General features: G+C 37.9%; 1 protein-coding gene across 1 annotated transcript in view; it reads left to right on the top strand.

Moving 5' to 3' along the window:
- PRKCE (protein kinase C epsilon) overlaps positions 1 to 14998 on the top strand; it is a 299850-nt gene that overhangs the window by 101029 nt on the left and 183823 nt on the right. Inside the window, exon 2 of the mRNA XM_059835828.1 lies at positions 1567 to 1630. Within this exon, the coding sequence (XP_059691811.1) occupies positions 1567 to 1630 (64 nt within the window). The remainder of the gene's footprint in view (positions 1 to 1566; positions 1631 to 14998) is intronic.

Below are 14998 nucleotides of genomic sequence, written 5' to 3' on the forward strand. Positions count from 1 at the left end.
CTGTCACTCGTCACTTGGGAGAAGAGGCCAACACCCACCTCTCTGCAACCCCCTTTCAGGTAGTTGTAGAGAGCGATGAGGTCTCCCCTCAGCCTCCTCTTCTCCAGACTGAACAACCCCAGCTCCCTCAGCCGCTCCTCATCAGACTTGTGCTCCAGACCCCTCACCAGCTTCGTCGCCCTTCTCTGGATGTGCTCCAGCACCTCAGTGTCCTTCTTGTAGTGAGGGGCCTGTCTGGCCCCTGGGGCTCCCCCCACCCTGCCCAAGGCCCAGGACCCCATGTCAGCCCCCAGGACTGCCAGCCCCTGCCCCAGCGATGCCGCAGCAGAGCCGGTCTCCGGCTCCCCGCAGCCTTGCCCTGCCCAGCCCTGGGCCCTGCAGAGCTGGGCCTACCTGCAGGCCCACAGTCTGGCCTGGCCCTGGCCCTGGCCTGCACCCATCTCCAGGGAGGTGCCTAGTGACCAGGGCTGGGGATGCCCTGGTGCCTTCCCGACTGCCCACTCCTGGCTGGAGCAATGGGATACAGGATAGGCCCTGGCAGACAAGGGCCCTTGAAGCACCCTGGCAGCAGGCATGCTGTTTTATCTGTGTGCTTTACTTACTAAAATAGAATGAAAATATAGTACTAATGTACACCATGTTACTTTACTCAGTCTCTGAAATCGTGTGACAACTGCTGTGTGACAGTAAGAGTTACCGATTACATAGTGCTTTAGTTACAGTTTAATTTTTGAGAGATGGTTGCTGCAAAAATTGTCTGTAATGTGTGGGGCAGCATTAAGATACTTAAATCCAGCTGTATTTAGAGTTGCTGATGAAATGTGTGGTAAAATACAGGAGGATTTGTAATGAGCTCTTCGTTGTGGTGCTGAAACTTACAGGAGCTTATTCCCACAGCCCATGAAATCTTGAAGTACAGCAGCTTGATGCTAAGCACCTGCATTTCATGCTGAGTGAAAGTGATCTCCACAAGAGCAAAGACTCCTTAAAATCTACCAGAATAGTACAGAAATAAACAAATTTTGTATTTCAGAAATAGAGGAAAACACGTGTATTTCTTTCTCCCAGTGGGGATACAAAGGGAGTATTATAAACACGTGTTAACCAGCCGTACAAGCCGTCTGTGTTCATTTCCCCCATTCTGTGACCAGAGCTGATCTGTCTCATTGGGATCTGAATAGGTCACAGTGTTGTTTTTCCCATTTGCATAGCTGGGCTTACAGTAAAAAAAGTTATTCGATACTACCACTTTTTAACTTGTCTCCTTGGAAATAGTGGTGCAAATGTATGACAGAACAGTGCTTTAAGTATTTGATTTGTAAAATTCACTGGGTTCAAGCTTTCCAAGTGCTAAGGGCACAGACTTCTTCCTGACTTCTGTGAAGGTGCAGGGTCCTTAACACCTCTGCAAAAGGAGGCTCTGTTGGTAGTGAACTGTAGACCTGCCCATGTGTCCTGCCTACAGCTTAACTTCACGACTTGCGGAAACTTTTTGTTTCCTGCGTGTGCAGTCACTTGCTTTGGGAGCCATTCTAAGTTTTCTTCTAATTCTCTTCTTGATTGCAGATTGACTTGGAGCCAGAAGGGAGAGTGTATGTCATCATAGACCTTTCAGGATCGTCAGGTGAAGGTAGGGACTTTCAATATTTTATTTTATTCTTTCATGAATGGAATCTTCCAAGGGCCTCTGCAATGGAAGTATTAGAGGAGGTGCTGTGCCAATATCCTCTTAAATCTGTATGAGCTCAAGTTAAAGTGAACACATTTTGATGTATCTGCCTGTGGGTCAGTGAGCAGTTGCAGTTCAACTTACCCTGTTAATCACTCATGGTAACAACACCAGCTACAAGGATGGTAATGAAATGAGAATAGCTTAGTAGTATTAATTTCCAGAAGAAACTTCCAAATTCCTTTTTTTGGAAGTTTCTTAACCATTATGTAGCTAGAAATGATAAGATGTCAAAGGTGGGGGGGAAGAGTATAATTGCTTTTTAAATTATTCTAATATTTGGTATTTTTCCACTACATGTTTTCTTTTTCAAGTAAAGTAATGATAAGAAGTGTTTTCATTTTTATGACACAGCAGTTACATGTTGGAAAAAAAACCAAAGAAAGATGGAAGAGAAATATTTATTAAATTCTTAAGATATTTTTCTGCTGTTAAATGGGAACAGTGTCAGGTGGTATATGGTGGGAATAAGAGAATTTATGAAGAAGGAAATCTGTCTGTGTCATGCTCTCGGTGACAGCCTGACCTGCTGAAATGGCCTAGATGGCTGGTTTGGGTTTGATTATTTTAAATTATGTCCACTGATCAGCTTTCCCCAGTAGCTCATAGAGCTCAGCTAAATGAGGTTATTGTTGGTTCACAGTACATAAAGAAGATTCACATAAAACCTGACAGGAGCAGAAACAGAAAATGCTGTGAAATGAAATAAAGTTATTTTGCCTGGCACAGTTGAGAAACAGCGGAAGAACGTGTTTATATTTCTGGTCTTCATAATGAATTGCTGTGCTCTGACCAATTACTCATAGTAGCTTGCAAAAACATATTGCTCTAAATCCTGAATTTTAAAAACAAAGCAAACTATTATTTAAACTTTATCTTCTAGTCACATTTTGTACACACATAAGATATGCACTGCCTTTTTTTCTTCCTACGTATTGAAGAAAATATCAGTTTGATAGTAGTTTCCACATATCTTGCTAATTGGCAGGACAATGACAGAACTAAAATATGGTTAAAAGCATTGGTGTGGTTCTGTCATAGCGCAGGTAAATGTTCTTCCAACCTTCCATTGATAGTTAATTGATACCCAGACGAGCATAGTGTTACTATTCCATCACAAGATGCATTCAGGTGTGTCAGAGTGTCAAAGGACAGGAAGACTGGTGTTATGTTGCTCCTCAAAAGTTCTTTAAAACTCTATAACCTTTTATACGGGAACAGAAAAAATGGCTATGGTAATGTCTTCTATGTTATGTGGTGTATTACCTTGTGACACTTGAAAGGTGCTTGGAAAGAAATTTGCAGAACTAAAATGTGTTGCTACATTAGCATTGAAGGAGAGCACTCAAATGGAAATAGACGACTGAGGAAAAACAGCTTATGAAATGCTGTCTTATGGGAAGCCCTTGGGAAGACCAGGAGGCTTTAGTTCTGGTGAATTTGGTAGAACCCTGGAGAGAAGTTGGTGTGCTTACAAAACGCAATAGGACTTGCATAGTTTTAGAGCTTTGCCATACAACTAACCATGGAAAAGCATTGTGTAGAAGTATTGCAAAATTCTCTAGGAAAATCATGGTTTTCCTCACAAGGGAAGTTGGACCAGGTTTGTGCCACAATTCGTAAATGGTTTTTATGGTATTTTGTTAGCAATGTTATGAAATCCTATTTTTAGGCTGCTTTATTAGAGCTGAGGCCTAGCTAATTGGTTGAGTCTCCTCTCACTTTGGCTGTCTTAGTGAAGCACCTAGTTTAGCATAACAACTGTATGCATCCTTCTGTAGTGAACAGAAACAACGCACACAGAAAGTAACATATTCTACATGTTTCAAAAATGCCTATTTCGTTTGATCTATGTATATATACATATATAAATATGTATGTAAGCAGAATACATCTGATATGTATTTTATGGGGCAGTTCACTGTAGCTGATCTGTATTCGTTGACTATGAAAGGAGTGTAAGATTAAGGATAGGCTAAATGCATGACTTTTGAGTGGCTAGGGTTCGTTGAGGTGATTGCTACTCTTGACCTAAGTTGTTAACCAGGATCTTGTTTTTGAACTCCAGTCTTCATTTTGAATAACAACAGAGTACATACCCATTTGCGTAGCATGAAAAGAATGCTATCATTCCACTCGGATTCTGGAGGGGGAAAAAATTGGCAATTTATGAAAATAAAAATACTTGTAGCAATAATTTTAACTGGAGGAAGTAATCATGTTGCATGTTTCTCAGGTAGCAGTATTTAAAAAAAATTGGCAATAAAAAATTCTCAGCCATTGAGATGTAGTATATACTTGCCAACCAGTATTGTCTTGTAATTCTGTGTAATGAAAATTGGACATGTTTCTTCTATGTGATGTATGCAGATTTCTAATTGTCAGCAATCAATAGTGTAACTTCAGTTATTTTGCACTTCTAAAAGATTTTTAAGATATATATCCAAATTCTGTTTTCGTATAATTGACGTAAGATTAGTTGAATCCATTAATATGGGCAGAGCGCTTTGTCCTCTATTAAATTGCCTCTAAGAATCAAAAGTCCTAATTTTGCAAGTGAGCCCTTATGTGAATAAATTGCTATATAAATTGAAAGTTTACGTATAAAATCTTAAATGGTGGATAAAGGAGAAACATTCTCATTAGTAGTATATTCTCAATAGTTTTAGCAAGCTTTTACATAATATTGACATAAGATGTTCTTACCATATACCTCTTAAAATTCGATTGTCCCGTAGTGCCAGCTGCCAGATTGCTTATTCCTCTGCACTATTTGCACTTGTATGGCAAAACAATGAAAACAGTTCAGTGTTGCAAGCTGAGTTCCTCAACAAAAGTACACGATTTCTCTTCTTCCTTCCCCCTCCTCTAAATTGAATCATTCATGGACTTTCATCACTTGTATGGCTTAAGTATACAGAACAGATGGAAATACAGCAGATTATAAAGGGAGGTAAAGAGTACTTCTGCCTCTCCTTGTCACATTGAGACAGACTTGTTGAGAACCACCCTTCGATATCAATATCAGCATCCGGCAAGTATTTTTACATACTGTAGAAAGAAGGGTTGAGTTGCTGGCTTTGCTACTTGCAGTTTTTCTCCCATTCTGAAGACAAGCTACAAATCCATGGGAGGTTATAGAGCTGTGCTAGCTTCTCTGCCATTTCCTATACTGTGAAATTTCCTTCAGAAGCCACCTGAAGGAGAAGCTGTACTTCTCCAGCAGCAAAAGTGCACTTGTGAGGGGGCAACCTGGAAAGCTCAAGACTTTAGACTGCTCTCCACTGGATATCTTGCGGCACTGCCAAGTTTCACAGTGGATTGTTCAAATCTCAAGGTGTTTGGATTTGTTCCGAAAACACCATTTTCTAGAACTTGCTCCTATTCAATTCACATCTTTGAAGCGGAAAAACGTTGGAAAAGTCTGGGAAGGAAAAAGGTTGGAAAAGTCTGAGAAGTGGAAAGCAAACTACATAAAAAGCCCTTACAAAAACAAACCCAACAGGAACGTTTTTATCATCACCTTTTTTACACTAATCCTGTTTTGGAGGCTGCTTATAGCTTCTGAATGTTTGTTCTGCACTGAGAGGGAGGGTGAGTAACTATTTTAGCAATCTCTTGTAAATTCTGTAGTAGGAACTGCCTGGCCCACATACTGAAAAGAAAATGCTAAATGAACTGTTTGTCAGGCAGAAGGTGATGTTCTCAAAAGTTAGGATTTAAATTTTTCTGCTAAAATTTGAACATCCCCATATTGTGCTTGCAAAACCAGTCCTATAAAATACTTCAGCATGCTTTTGCTGATGGGGACGTAGGAAGAGGGAGAGAAAACAGCTCTTAAAATAATTTTAATTCTTCATTTTCAACTATGTAACTGGTCTTTCTGTAACACCTGTGATTCAGGTCTTTACACTCTCTATGCCAAAACTGATCTGCAGGGTTATTTACCTTCTATAGATTATTTTATTTGAAAAGGCTCTGTGCATTCAGAGTAGGTATGCATTTGTGTTTCCCACGAATGGAAACAGCAGTGTCAGTGGAAACTTCCCAAATGTAGATACACACTAAGGTATCCATTCACAGGCTAAAAAAACCTGCAACAGTTAATCAGTAAAGTTCTATTCGTAAAAATATTTGTTTATAATTTTAATACTTTTATTGGATTTTTAAAGTGTTGACAAATAATAACTGCCCACTCAGAACTTTAAGGGATATTTTAAAAACAAATGCCTTTGGTCAAACAAAAAAATGGATCTTCTATGGACCTGACACAGCATCTGATAGTATTAGTTGCAATTTTTTGATTAACTTCATTGAGCCACGTACTGTGCCATATGCAAGCACCTAGGATTTTTAAGAATAAGTGTTTCTGATAACTTGCTTTTGGGACACCAGTTCAAAATATGGGTGGTTGTTGTTACTCTGCCAGAATGTTTTGTCAGACTTGCAAAGCATGTAATCAGTCAATTCTGCTATTAACCAAATGTCTGGTGACTCCACTTGCAATATGCAGTTACAAGAAAAACAAGGTTTATAGTAGACTTGTGTTTGTAAGAAGTAATTAGCTTGGGAAAGGTCTATCATGTTTATTCTGTGTTACTTCACAGAGTGGATCTAATGATTGCATGGGTTTTTAGTCTTATTTCTTCATCTTCTGCCAGACCTATGGAGAAAGTTGTGTCTGTTTATCAGTCTTTGGATGAACAGGAGACTCTGCAAGACATGCTGTCTTACTCATTTCTTCAGTGCTGCTTATTGTCCGAGGTCGTAACGATTTTCTATATTAATTCAGTGTTGCTGTAGCATATGGATTATTTCTAGGCTGAAGTGCACTCATTGACTGTTTTATTGACATGCTTTGGCAGTATTTTTTCGTCTATTTTAGTGCTTACAGAATTTTGTAAGTGAAGTTTTTTGAATTATTTAAGAAATATTTAGAGCTCTAGTGTAGCCGATCAAGATCCAAATGCAGGCTGAAAGTTTAAAAGATAACTAATATGATGACACAATGATTCAATTTATAAACTGGAATAACAGATGGCCATCAAGTGGGTAAGAGAGGTAAATTGCCTCAGGAATGATTAAAAACATTTTCAACAAAGTCAGTTTTATATAGACTGAAAGACAGATGCGGCTGTATTTAAAAGCTTGTGACCTCCTTGCTGCATTTGTCATTGTAGATTTCTTCTTTCTTTGGAATTACTGGTTTATGTGTGACACAAATGTTATACAGTTACTTATGGTAGCTTTCTACTAACTTACAAATTAAGTTACCACTTGCAATATGTCAGTGTTGAATCAGCTGTAGAATGACCTTAGAATGACCTTGACATGTTAGTGGTTTTTAAACTCTATTTATTATAGGTAACATGTAATAAAAATTTAAAAACTATTCAAAACTCTTTTTCTACCTACTATGTCTAATCAATTGTAACGATTATTTGTCATTGTTAGATGTCCCAATTTGCATTATGCAATTTTCTTTCTCTATAATTACAGATTCCCCATTTTAGAGCAGGCAGTTGAGTTGCAATAAAACACCACAGCTCGTGCTGGTGGTGGTAGGTACTGCAGAAAGCAGCCTGTTGGAAGTTCTTGGTTATGTCTATGAGTTACGTAGTTACAAAAAATTACATCGTCTAATACATTCATCTTCAGATTCATCTGCTTGTAAGATACTTAAGTTTCACAGGATGAAGAACTTAAGGTGATATTTAAAAATAAAGCCTGTTAGCTGAAGTCATGGCAGTATTTCATGAATGCAAAACATTTTGTTGAGGTTGATTATTTGGCCTTTTGCACTGAAATGTCGAGCAAAGAAGTCCTTAAACTTTTAACTATGTCAGGTTAGGTATTTCACTTTTAAGTCAAAATATATGAGTTTAGAAGAGGTTTCCCAGTTCTTGTTAGCCCGTTTACTTGAAGGCTCTCAGTTTAGTGAATACAATTATTGCTGATTGGTGTATGTCCCTGCTTATTGAAGGGCAGGTTGGACTAGATGACCTTTAAAGGTCCCTTCCAACCCAAACTGTTCTATGATTCTGTTACGGCAGAAGTTCTGCAGGAAAAACGAAAACAGTATCAGTAGAAGCAGGGTATGCTTCTTAATTCCACTTTTGTGTCTCATACCTGATAAATCTATAACATAGATACAGCATGTTAATCAGAATATCCACAGGATTTGTTCCAGGCATCCAACTTTAGTAGAATCAATACATTAAGAAAAATTGTATTTCTGTTCCATGTTGTAGCATCCTTTTGCAAAGATCTGTTAGTTTTCAACCCGTGGGGTATTTTCTGCTATCTCTACAATTCCTAATGTATCCATTTGTCAGAGTTTTCGTTGCTTAGACTATTTTGTAGTCATCATCATCATCATTAATTATGCTTCTTATGCTATAAGGGCCCAGAAAATGAGATCAGGTTTTGCTACGCGCTGTCTGAACAGACAACAGCAGAAGGTGCTTACCCAGAAATATTGAAGTCTAAATGACATGCACCCAAGGGCTCATCTTTTTGCTTGGTTGTTTCAGGAATTTGCCTTAGTGAAGAGTGGTGTTTTCTTTCACTAATGTCTTCTATTGCAAATACAACTTTGACAGGTTGGGGTGGGGTTTTTTGGTTGGTGGGGTTTTTTTTGTTTTTTGTTTTTTGTTTTTTTTTTAATTATCTTTGTTGCCATTTTGGGACATTCGTGGTGCTGTTGAAAGATTCATCAGGCAGACCATGAAATACCTTCTGGTAGCCATCACCTGCTGATCTTAGGGTCTTGAACAGGCTGTGAAAGAATGCTTGTGTTTGTTCAGAATTTCTCGTCTATGACTAGGTAGACAGACCTCAGCTGAATATTCTTCCAGTAGGTGGAGAGCAGCTCACCTCTTTCTAGAAACATTTCTCAGTTTTTTTAGAAGGTACAAATTGTTCTTTGTTCCCACTGATACTTCTCTTCCATCAGGTTGTATCTCTAGCCCACTTGTGCTACTCCTCCTGGCAGTAGCATCTCTCTCTAAAAGAGAGTTTTAAGTTGATCACCGGCTTTTCATTGCGAATAATTGCATTTTAAGATTTTAACACAGGAGTCAACCTTCTTTATTGTATTAGTTTTGACTGTGCTGGTTTAACCACTTGTTCACAAAGGTTACCTCTTTTCTAGATTGTTTTTTTATTTGTTTTTTTAAATGACAATGGATGGAGAACCAAGTGTATAATAACCCATGCACTTATGGTAAACACATGAAAAAGAAGAATCACAGAGTCCCCTAACAGCTTCCCTGCAGAGACCTTCTTATCTCTTAGTTTGCAACCCAAAATTTGGTTGAGCATTCAACACACACATCCTTACCTTCCTCCGTATTTTAATGTCTAAGAGGAAGCTGATGTGTTGGAAGTGGCTTAGGAAGAACCATACAGAGCCTGGGGAGAGGCAAAGGTGGAGTCAGCAGCTTACGCTGCTCTCAGGGGAGGCCCCAACAAGCCTCTGCAGCTTCTCCAGAGCTGTAGGTGGAGCAGAAAGGATCTGCACCAATGGATCTGTTGTGGCATTGGGGCAGGCAGTCTTCCAGGGATAAAATATGAAGTATCTGTGAAATAAGGATGGTGCTTGATATCTAGGAAACTGTTTACCAAGTCTCAGCAAGCCACATGAACATGATATTTTTAGACTCAAGGCTGGGGCTTTTTCTGAGAGTTAAAATAATCTGAAACTATCTGAACAGGACAGTGCTGAACTGGCAGTGGTAACTGGATGGTTTCTGTCTTCAGTCACTTGACTCAGGTAGGTTTACAAGTTAGAGCTCTTTCACAAATGCAGCTCTCCCTGAAAGTTGCCAGGAATATTGTGTGCTCAGGGAGATAGGGATTGAAATGTCCATATTGTATACCTTTTCTCCCTTCCCAATGTAAAGCAAAATATCCAGTCAGAGAAACCAGGCACACATTTGTTGCTCTGCTCTGTTCAGTCTCAGTAAGGACGACTCTGCTTTTTCTAAAGGCCTAATCTCATGTTTTTATTCATAGCTTGGGTAAAGGTAGGATACTACAGTAGCTTTTTGGTTTTCCTTCTCTAGGCGTCCTTGCTTTAACAGAACAACAGCAAGCAGTAGTGTGTGAGCCAACTTCAAATGTAACCAGAATCTTTGTTTTCAAAACTCATTATGCAGTGTATCAACTGAGAACCTCTTTCCTTTGAAGCTTTGGTTTTATGTACGTAGGGTTTGGGGGATTATTTTTTCCCCATTCAGCTTTTTGTTTCTTCACCAAAAGATCAGCACTGATTCAAACAGCAAGTGAGGAAAAAGGGTAAAATCAAAGAAATAAAAGAAGCTTAAACTGATTTGCAAAGTTTTCTCCTTCTGCAATGTCTTCATTTTCTCCTCAGTCTTATTTGGTTTAATCTTAAAATACCTCTGTGCTGAAGTGTGGATGCTTATTACAAAAACGAAATATTTTTTTTCTAGCTTTCTTTCTCTTCATGGAACTATTAATCTATTTTATGACTGTGTTTACAACTGGAAGAAATCTTTGCCCATCCAGATCTTGAGTTTCTAGTTTATTTATTTAAAAAAAAAAAATCAAACAAAAAAACCCCCAAGCATTGCATTTATACTAATATGGAAACTTTGAGGTTATTATGCTCAGCCAGACAACTTTTTCATATCTCAAATTAATGACTTTAAGTAAATCACTTGTTTTCCCAAATCTGTTCGAATAAGTTAATGTCAGTAGATACCTGTAATTCATCTGACTCTGGGTGCGTATTTACTTGTTGGTCTGGTAGGTGATATGTTTCACCTGATACAAAATTTCACCTGTTGGTAGTATGGCATCTGAAAGGAGATGTCTGTGTGTTGTTACCCGAATGACAATAACTGGAAAACCTGAGAGGAGGAGCTGTGAAATAAGTGTTACAGTCTAGGTTAGTTTCCTTGCTCTTGCAAGTTAATGCTGACTTCAGTAATGAAAGAGGCATTTGGTTGGGAAAATGAACCTTGTAGGCTAACTGTTCAAACACAAAATTCTTTTTGACGGTATCAGTGCAAACGCAAATCAGTACTTGGTGACAATTCAGTTTGTTAGTGATCCTTTTAAACTGCACGACTCAGCAAACAGGTTCTCCAAAGGGTGCTTATGTAATTTTGACTGTGTGGCAAATGCCATTGTAATGAACATCTCTCTGTGGATTTATAGCCATCCCTTGGATTGTATCCAGTTAGCTGATGGAACATCTGGTAAGCGTTGTGTGTTTCTAATAAGCCCTTACTGTATAAAGCTGGCTCAAGCTTTTCAGGCAAAGATCGATGACCCTTTCTTGGCAGGCTTCTAGCTGTTTGCCAAAACAAGTGCTTCCCAGGGAGCAAGATGCTGGTAGAAGATTTGGTTTAAAGGCGCCTTTGTATTGTACTGCAAGAATTTGTACTTGGTTAAAGAAAATTGCATTAGACTGAAATAGACAAGTAATGAAACTCATATACATACCATGTTCTAAACTGCTGTCCCTCTCTTCTTTATTTATGTAGTATAAGCTCTGATTTCCACATGGCTTTTTTTCTGACAAAATTGTGCAAGGCCTTTGGAATAGCCATGTTTAATTTTACAACTGCATATGCCTAGTGTGTATTTTGAAGAAAACTGGAGAAAAGTATCGAATTAAAAACTATAGTGGTGGTTTCATGCATAAGTGAAACACAATGTGGTAATGAGATCTGGAATAGAAATACATTTTTGGAAATCTGTATATGGCTAGCTATTCCATAAGATAAGACACAACATAGATGAATCCAGTGCTCATTGTATAGCGTGATGTACATATAATATGACATATAATATTATAGTTTATATGTACTTGTTTTGTTACGCATCATAAAATACATAAAAACCTATACTCTGTTATGATTTGTTAGTGTTTTGCTCTACACTTCCGTTGTTGCAGTAGCGTGCTGTGAATCGATCTGTTCCCTCTTCACCCTTATGCTCCCCAATAATAGTTAAGTCTATTTATTGTTAGTATCATTGAGGAAAAAAGTCTTGGTATAGTCTAGTTTGATTAAGTAGGGAATGAATAGATGAAGTAATATATACATTAAAGAAAGGTCTAGCCATATTCATGGCCATTCCATATACCAGTGAGGTTGTGAAAACTTTGGGAGTGTTAATGTCTTTTCCTAACATCATTAACAAAATACTTACTGCCTTCAGTGTAGCCTAAAAATCTACTTCTGTTTTTAAAATATGAGTTCTACAGTAGTGTAAACAGCTGGAGTCTCAAAAACTATGTATGTTTTGTGTATAGTCTTGAAAGGTTAAAATATTTAAGTACAGCTGGAAACAGAAGTCAGTTTAGGAAAGTTCTTTCTTAGAGGCTCAAAATCTGCATACAGTTGCATATTTGTTCCATGAATCCATTGAAAATAAACATGAAAGCAAGTATTGTAAGAAGTAGAGGTAAACAATTTTCCATGTTTTACAAGCTATTTACAAGAATCAATCATTTAACTGAAAAGTACCATTGTTATTTCTTAGGTAAAAGCCTGAATTTCAAACCCTTGGACTTCTTAAAAATAATAAGCAGATGTTCTAAAAAGACAGTCCCATTACCCGTGCTTGTTTGACACAGGATCTTAAATCATTTCAGTCTTTTGCGCTTTCCATTTAGGAAGAGTGAACAATATTAAAAACCTCTGGTGCGTAATGTGGAGCTTCAGTAATGATAAAACAAAGCATTTGAGGAAAGTTAATATATTATGTATTCTGCAAATCAGTAAAACTTATACTTGCTGTTACTTCTGTTTTGTGGTAAGGGTGATGCAGTACAGTGAGTGTCCCAGTAATCACAGATTAAAGTTTGACTAATAAAGAACACTACCCATGGGAAGCCCTCGTCTTTAGTGAACGTGGCCATCATTAAGATGGTCTCCTGGACTCTGTTTTACTACTGGATGCTTGGTACTGTTAAATATGTGTGTTTCTTTATGCCTCTCAGTGGTAAGCCATTCTTTATACTGCTGGAAAATAAAGCAAGCAATAATCTCAGTATTTCTTAAGTGACTATTGCTAGCTGAAGTAAATACATAGCTAAAAGTGTTTTACCATAGAAGTAGGTAAAAAGAGCTGCATGAAAAGGGCAGTACGTCTGTTGGTCAGAAGCTTTGTTGGCAGGTTTTGCAAGTTACACTTGCATAGTCAGAAACCTTTTTCTTATTTTTGTAACAGCAGCTGTGCTTATAATTTGGTAGACCTTCAGTCTGTGATAGATCTTTAAGGCATATTGTTAACTAAATCTGTGGATTGTGTAACGCAAAAATAGAGTGAATTAATTGGAACCTTGTTATCCCAAACTATAATAGTGTGGGTTTATTCTGTTTTGTTTGTTTTCTTTAAAGATTTTGCTAATCATAACATGTTCTTGCAAATGCCTCTGCAAAGGCATCTACAGTGTTAATACCATATTAATTCTTGTGGTACTGTCGGAACACAGTATGGTTTGCGAGACTTGCTAACGTTGCTTCTCCTTCCACAGACTTCTCACCCCTGCCTCACTTTCATGCAGATACAATTTGGCTGAAAGAACAGAAGTACTCTGGTAAACTGTTGTTGTGTGTAGTAGGAGTTACCTCTAAAATAATAAGGTAGAGCAGTTCATTTTCCACAGGTACCTTTATCTGTCCTTCAGAATTTACTCTTTGCTTTTCTCTGCTAGAGCCTTTTCATGGATGCTTCATACCTGTGGGGGGAAAACTTGTTTTGCCACTATAAAAGGCAGTCTCCGGACATAAAAATGACTGAGTAGAGCATGTGTGTGTTACTTGCAAGTTGGAGTTTTTAAAAGACAACTTCAAAGAAAGCAAGATGCAAGTCTGAAAACAAAGATCAAGCCCTTTCATCATTTCTCTGGATTTTCAGAAGGGCTATACTAGGGAAAGTATCACAAGCTGGATAGATACTCTGATTTAAACACTGCCTAGTCCTTTGTCTTTTTTTCATGCTATGACTTTTAGTTTGATTTAATTATTTCTGCCATATTTCTTTAATGTATTCTTCCAAAAAAGTGAATTATATGTGATACCAGGAATAATGTAAAATACAGATTTTAATCTGCAGTAGCAGCTTTAACAAACTGCCTGATATGTTGGACTTTCAGCTGCTGCATGCAGGATAGATCCTTGATTTCTCTTACACTAAGGCTGGGCTATATTTCTCAGAAATTGTATTTCTGTAACACACACACACTGAACTTAACTGTTAATAAACAGTGAAGCAATATCAGAATCTAAGGCAAAATAATCAACCTGAATAATCTGAGGAGTTTTAATAACTCCAGTTTGCACCAGTGGGGCACCTTCCTCCAAGACAGAAAATCTCATTTATATTACAGTGTTGTAAAAGAACACTGAGAAATATGCCCTTTCTACTTACTTCTCTGTCATTCCCAGATCAGTACCAGGAAACTGGATCTTTCCAGTTAATTCCTAAGCATGTGCTTTTCTTCTTTACTAGACTCTGTGTTTTCAAATAATCTTTAATATAGCATATTTTAACTTCATCCCATCATCTTGGAAGTCTGTTCTGCTGTGAGTGGTGCTATTTAAAGGAAACATATTCCATTGCAATTCATGAATCTTCCATAGTAGATAAAAGTAACCCAGGGTATCAGTTCACCACTGTCTAAAATACTAGAAGCAGCTGTACTTCTCTTTGCAGAGCAGTGTGATTGTTTACATTTGCACAGCAATATCATAAGGCAAGAAAGAACTAGAAAGGAAGAAAGAACTTCTTTTCCCATTTAGACTTCAGAAGAATAAAACTGTGTGAATGTATGACCACTTTCAGACTTTCGTCAGGGTGCTTGAAAATCTGGTCTGCCTTTATTACAAATATGGTGCAGTGTTTAACTATTGTATAACAAAGAACTGCAGGCAGCCTGTTTTCTTTTTTGAAAGAGTGCCCATTGAACAGTACAGTTCTCCCAGTAATCCTGTGCAAGGACTTTATTTGGGGTTTCGTAAAAGTTGGTTGACTGCTATGGGATTGCCTTTGCATCCGAACAAAGTTTCAGATGCAGAGGTCAGCATATTAAGATCAGGTTTGAGGCTTTGCCTCAGTGGGTGAGTTCTTAGTTTCACAAAAATAGTCCTGTGCATTTCAGTTGATTAAGTAAACAAGCAATGCACCCCAATGTGTTCAATTAACAATATATTTAATATTATATTCAGAAGCAGAGTTCACAAATATTTCAGTGTTTTGTAAATGTCAGTGTGAGAATTGCATAGAATA

This window comes from Gavia stellata, chromosome 2 (assembly GCF_030936135.1).
Source record: "Gavia stellata isolate bGavSte3 chromosome 2, bGavSte3.hap2, whole genome shotgun sequence".
Taxonomy (NCBI): domain Eukaryota; kingdom Metazoa; phylum Chordata; class Aves; order Gaviiformes; family Gaviidae; genus Gavia; species Gavia stellata.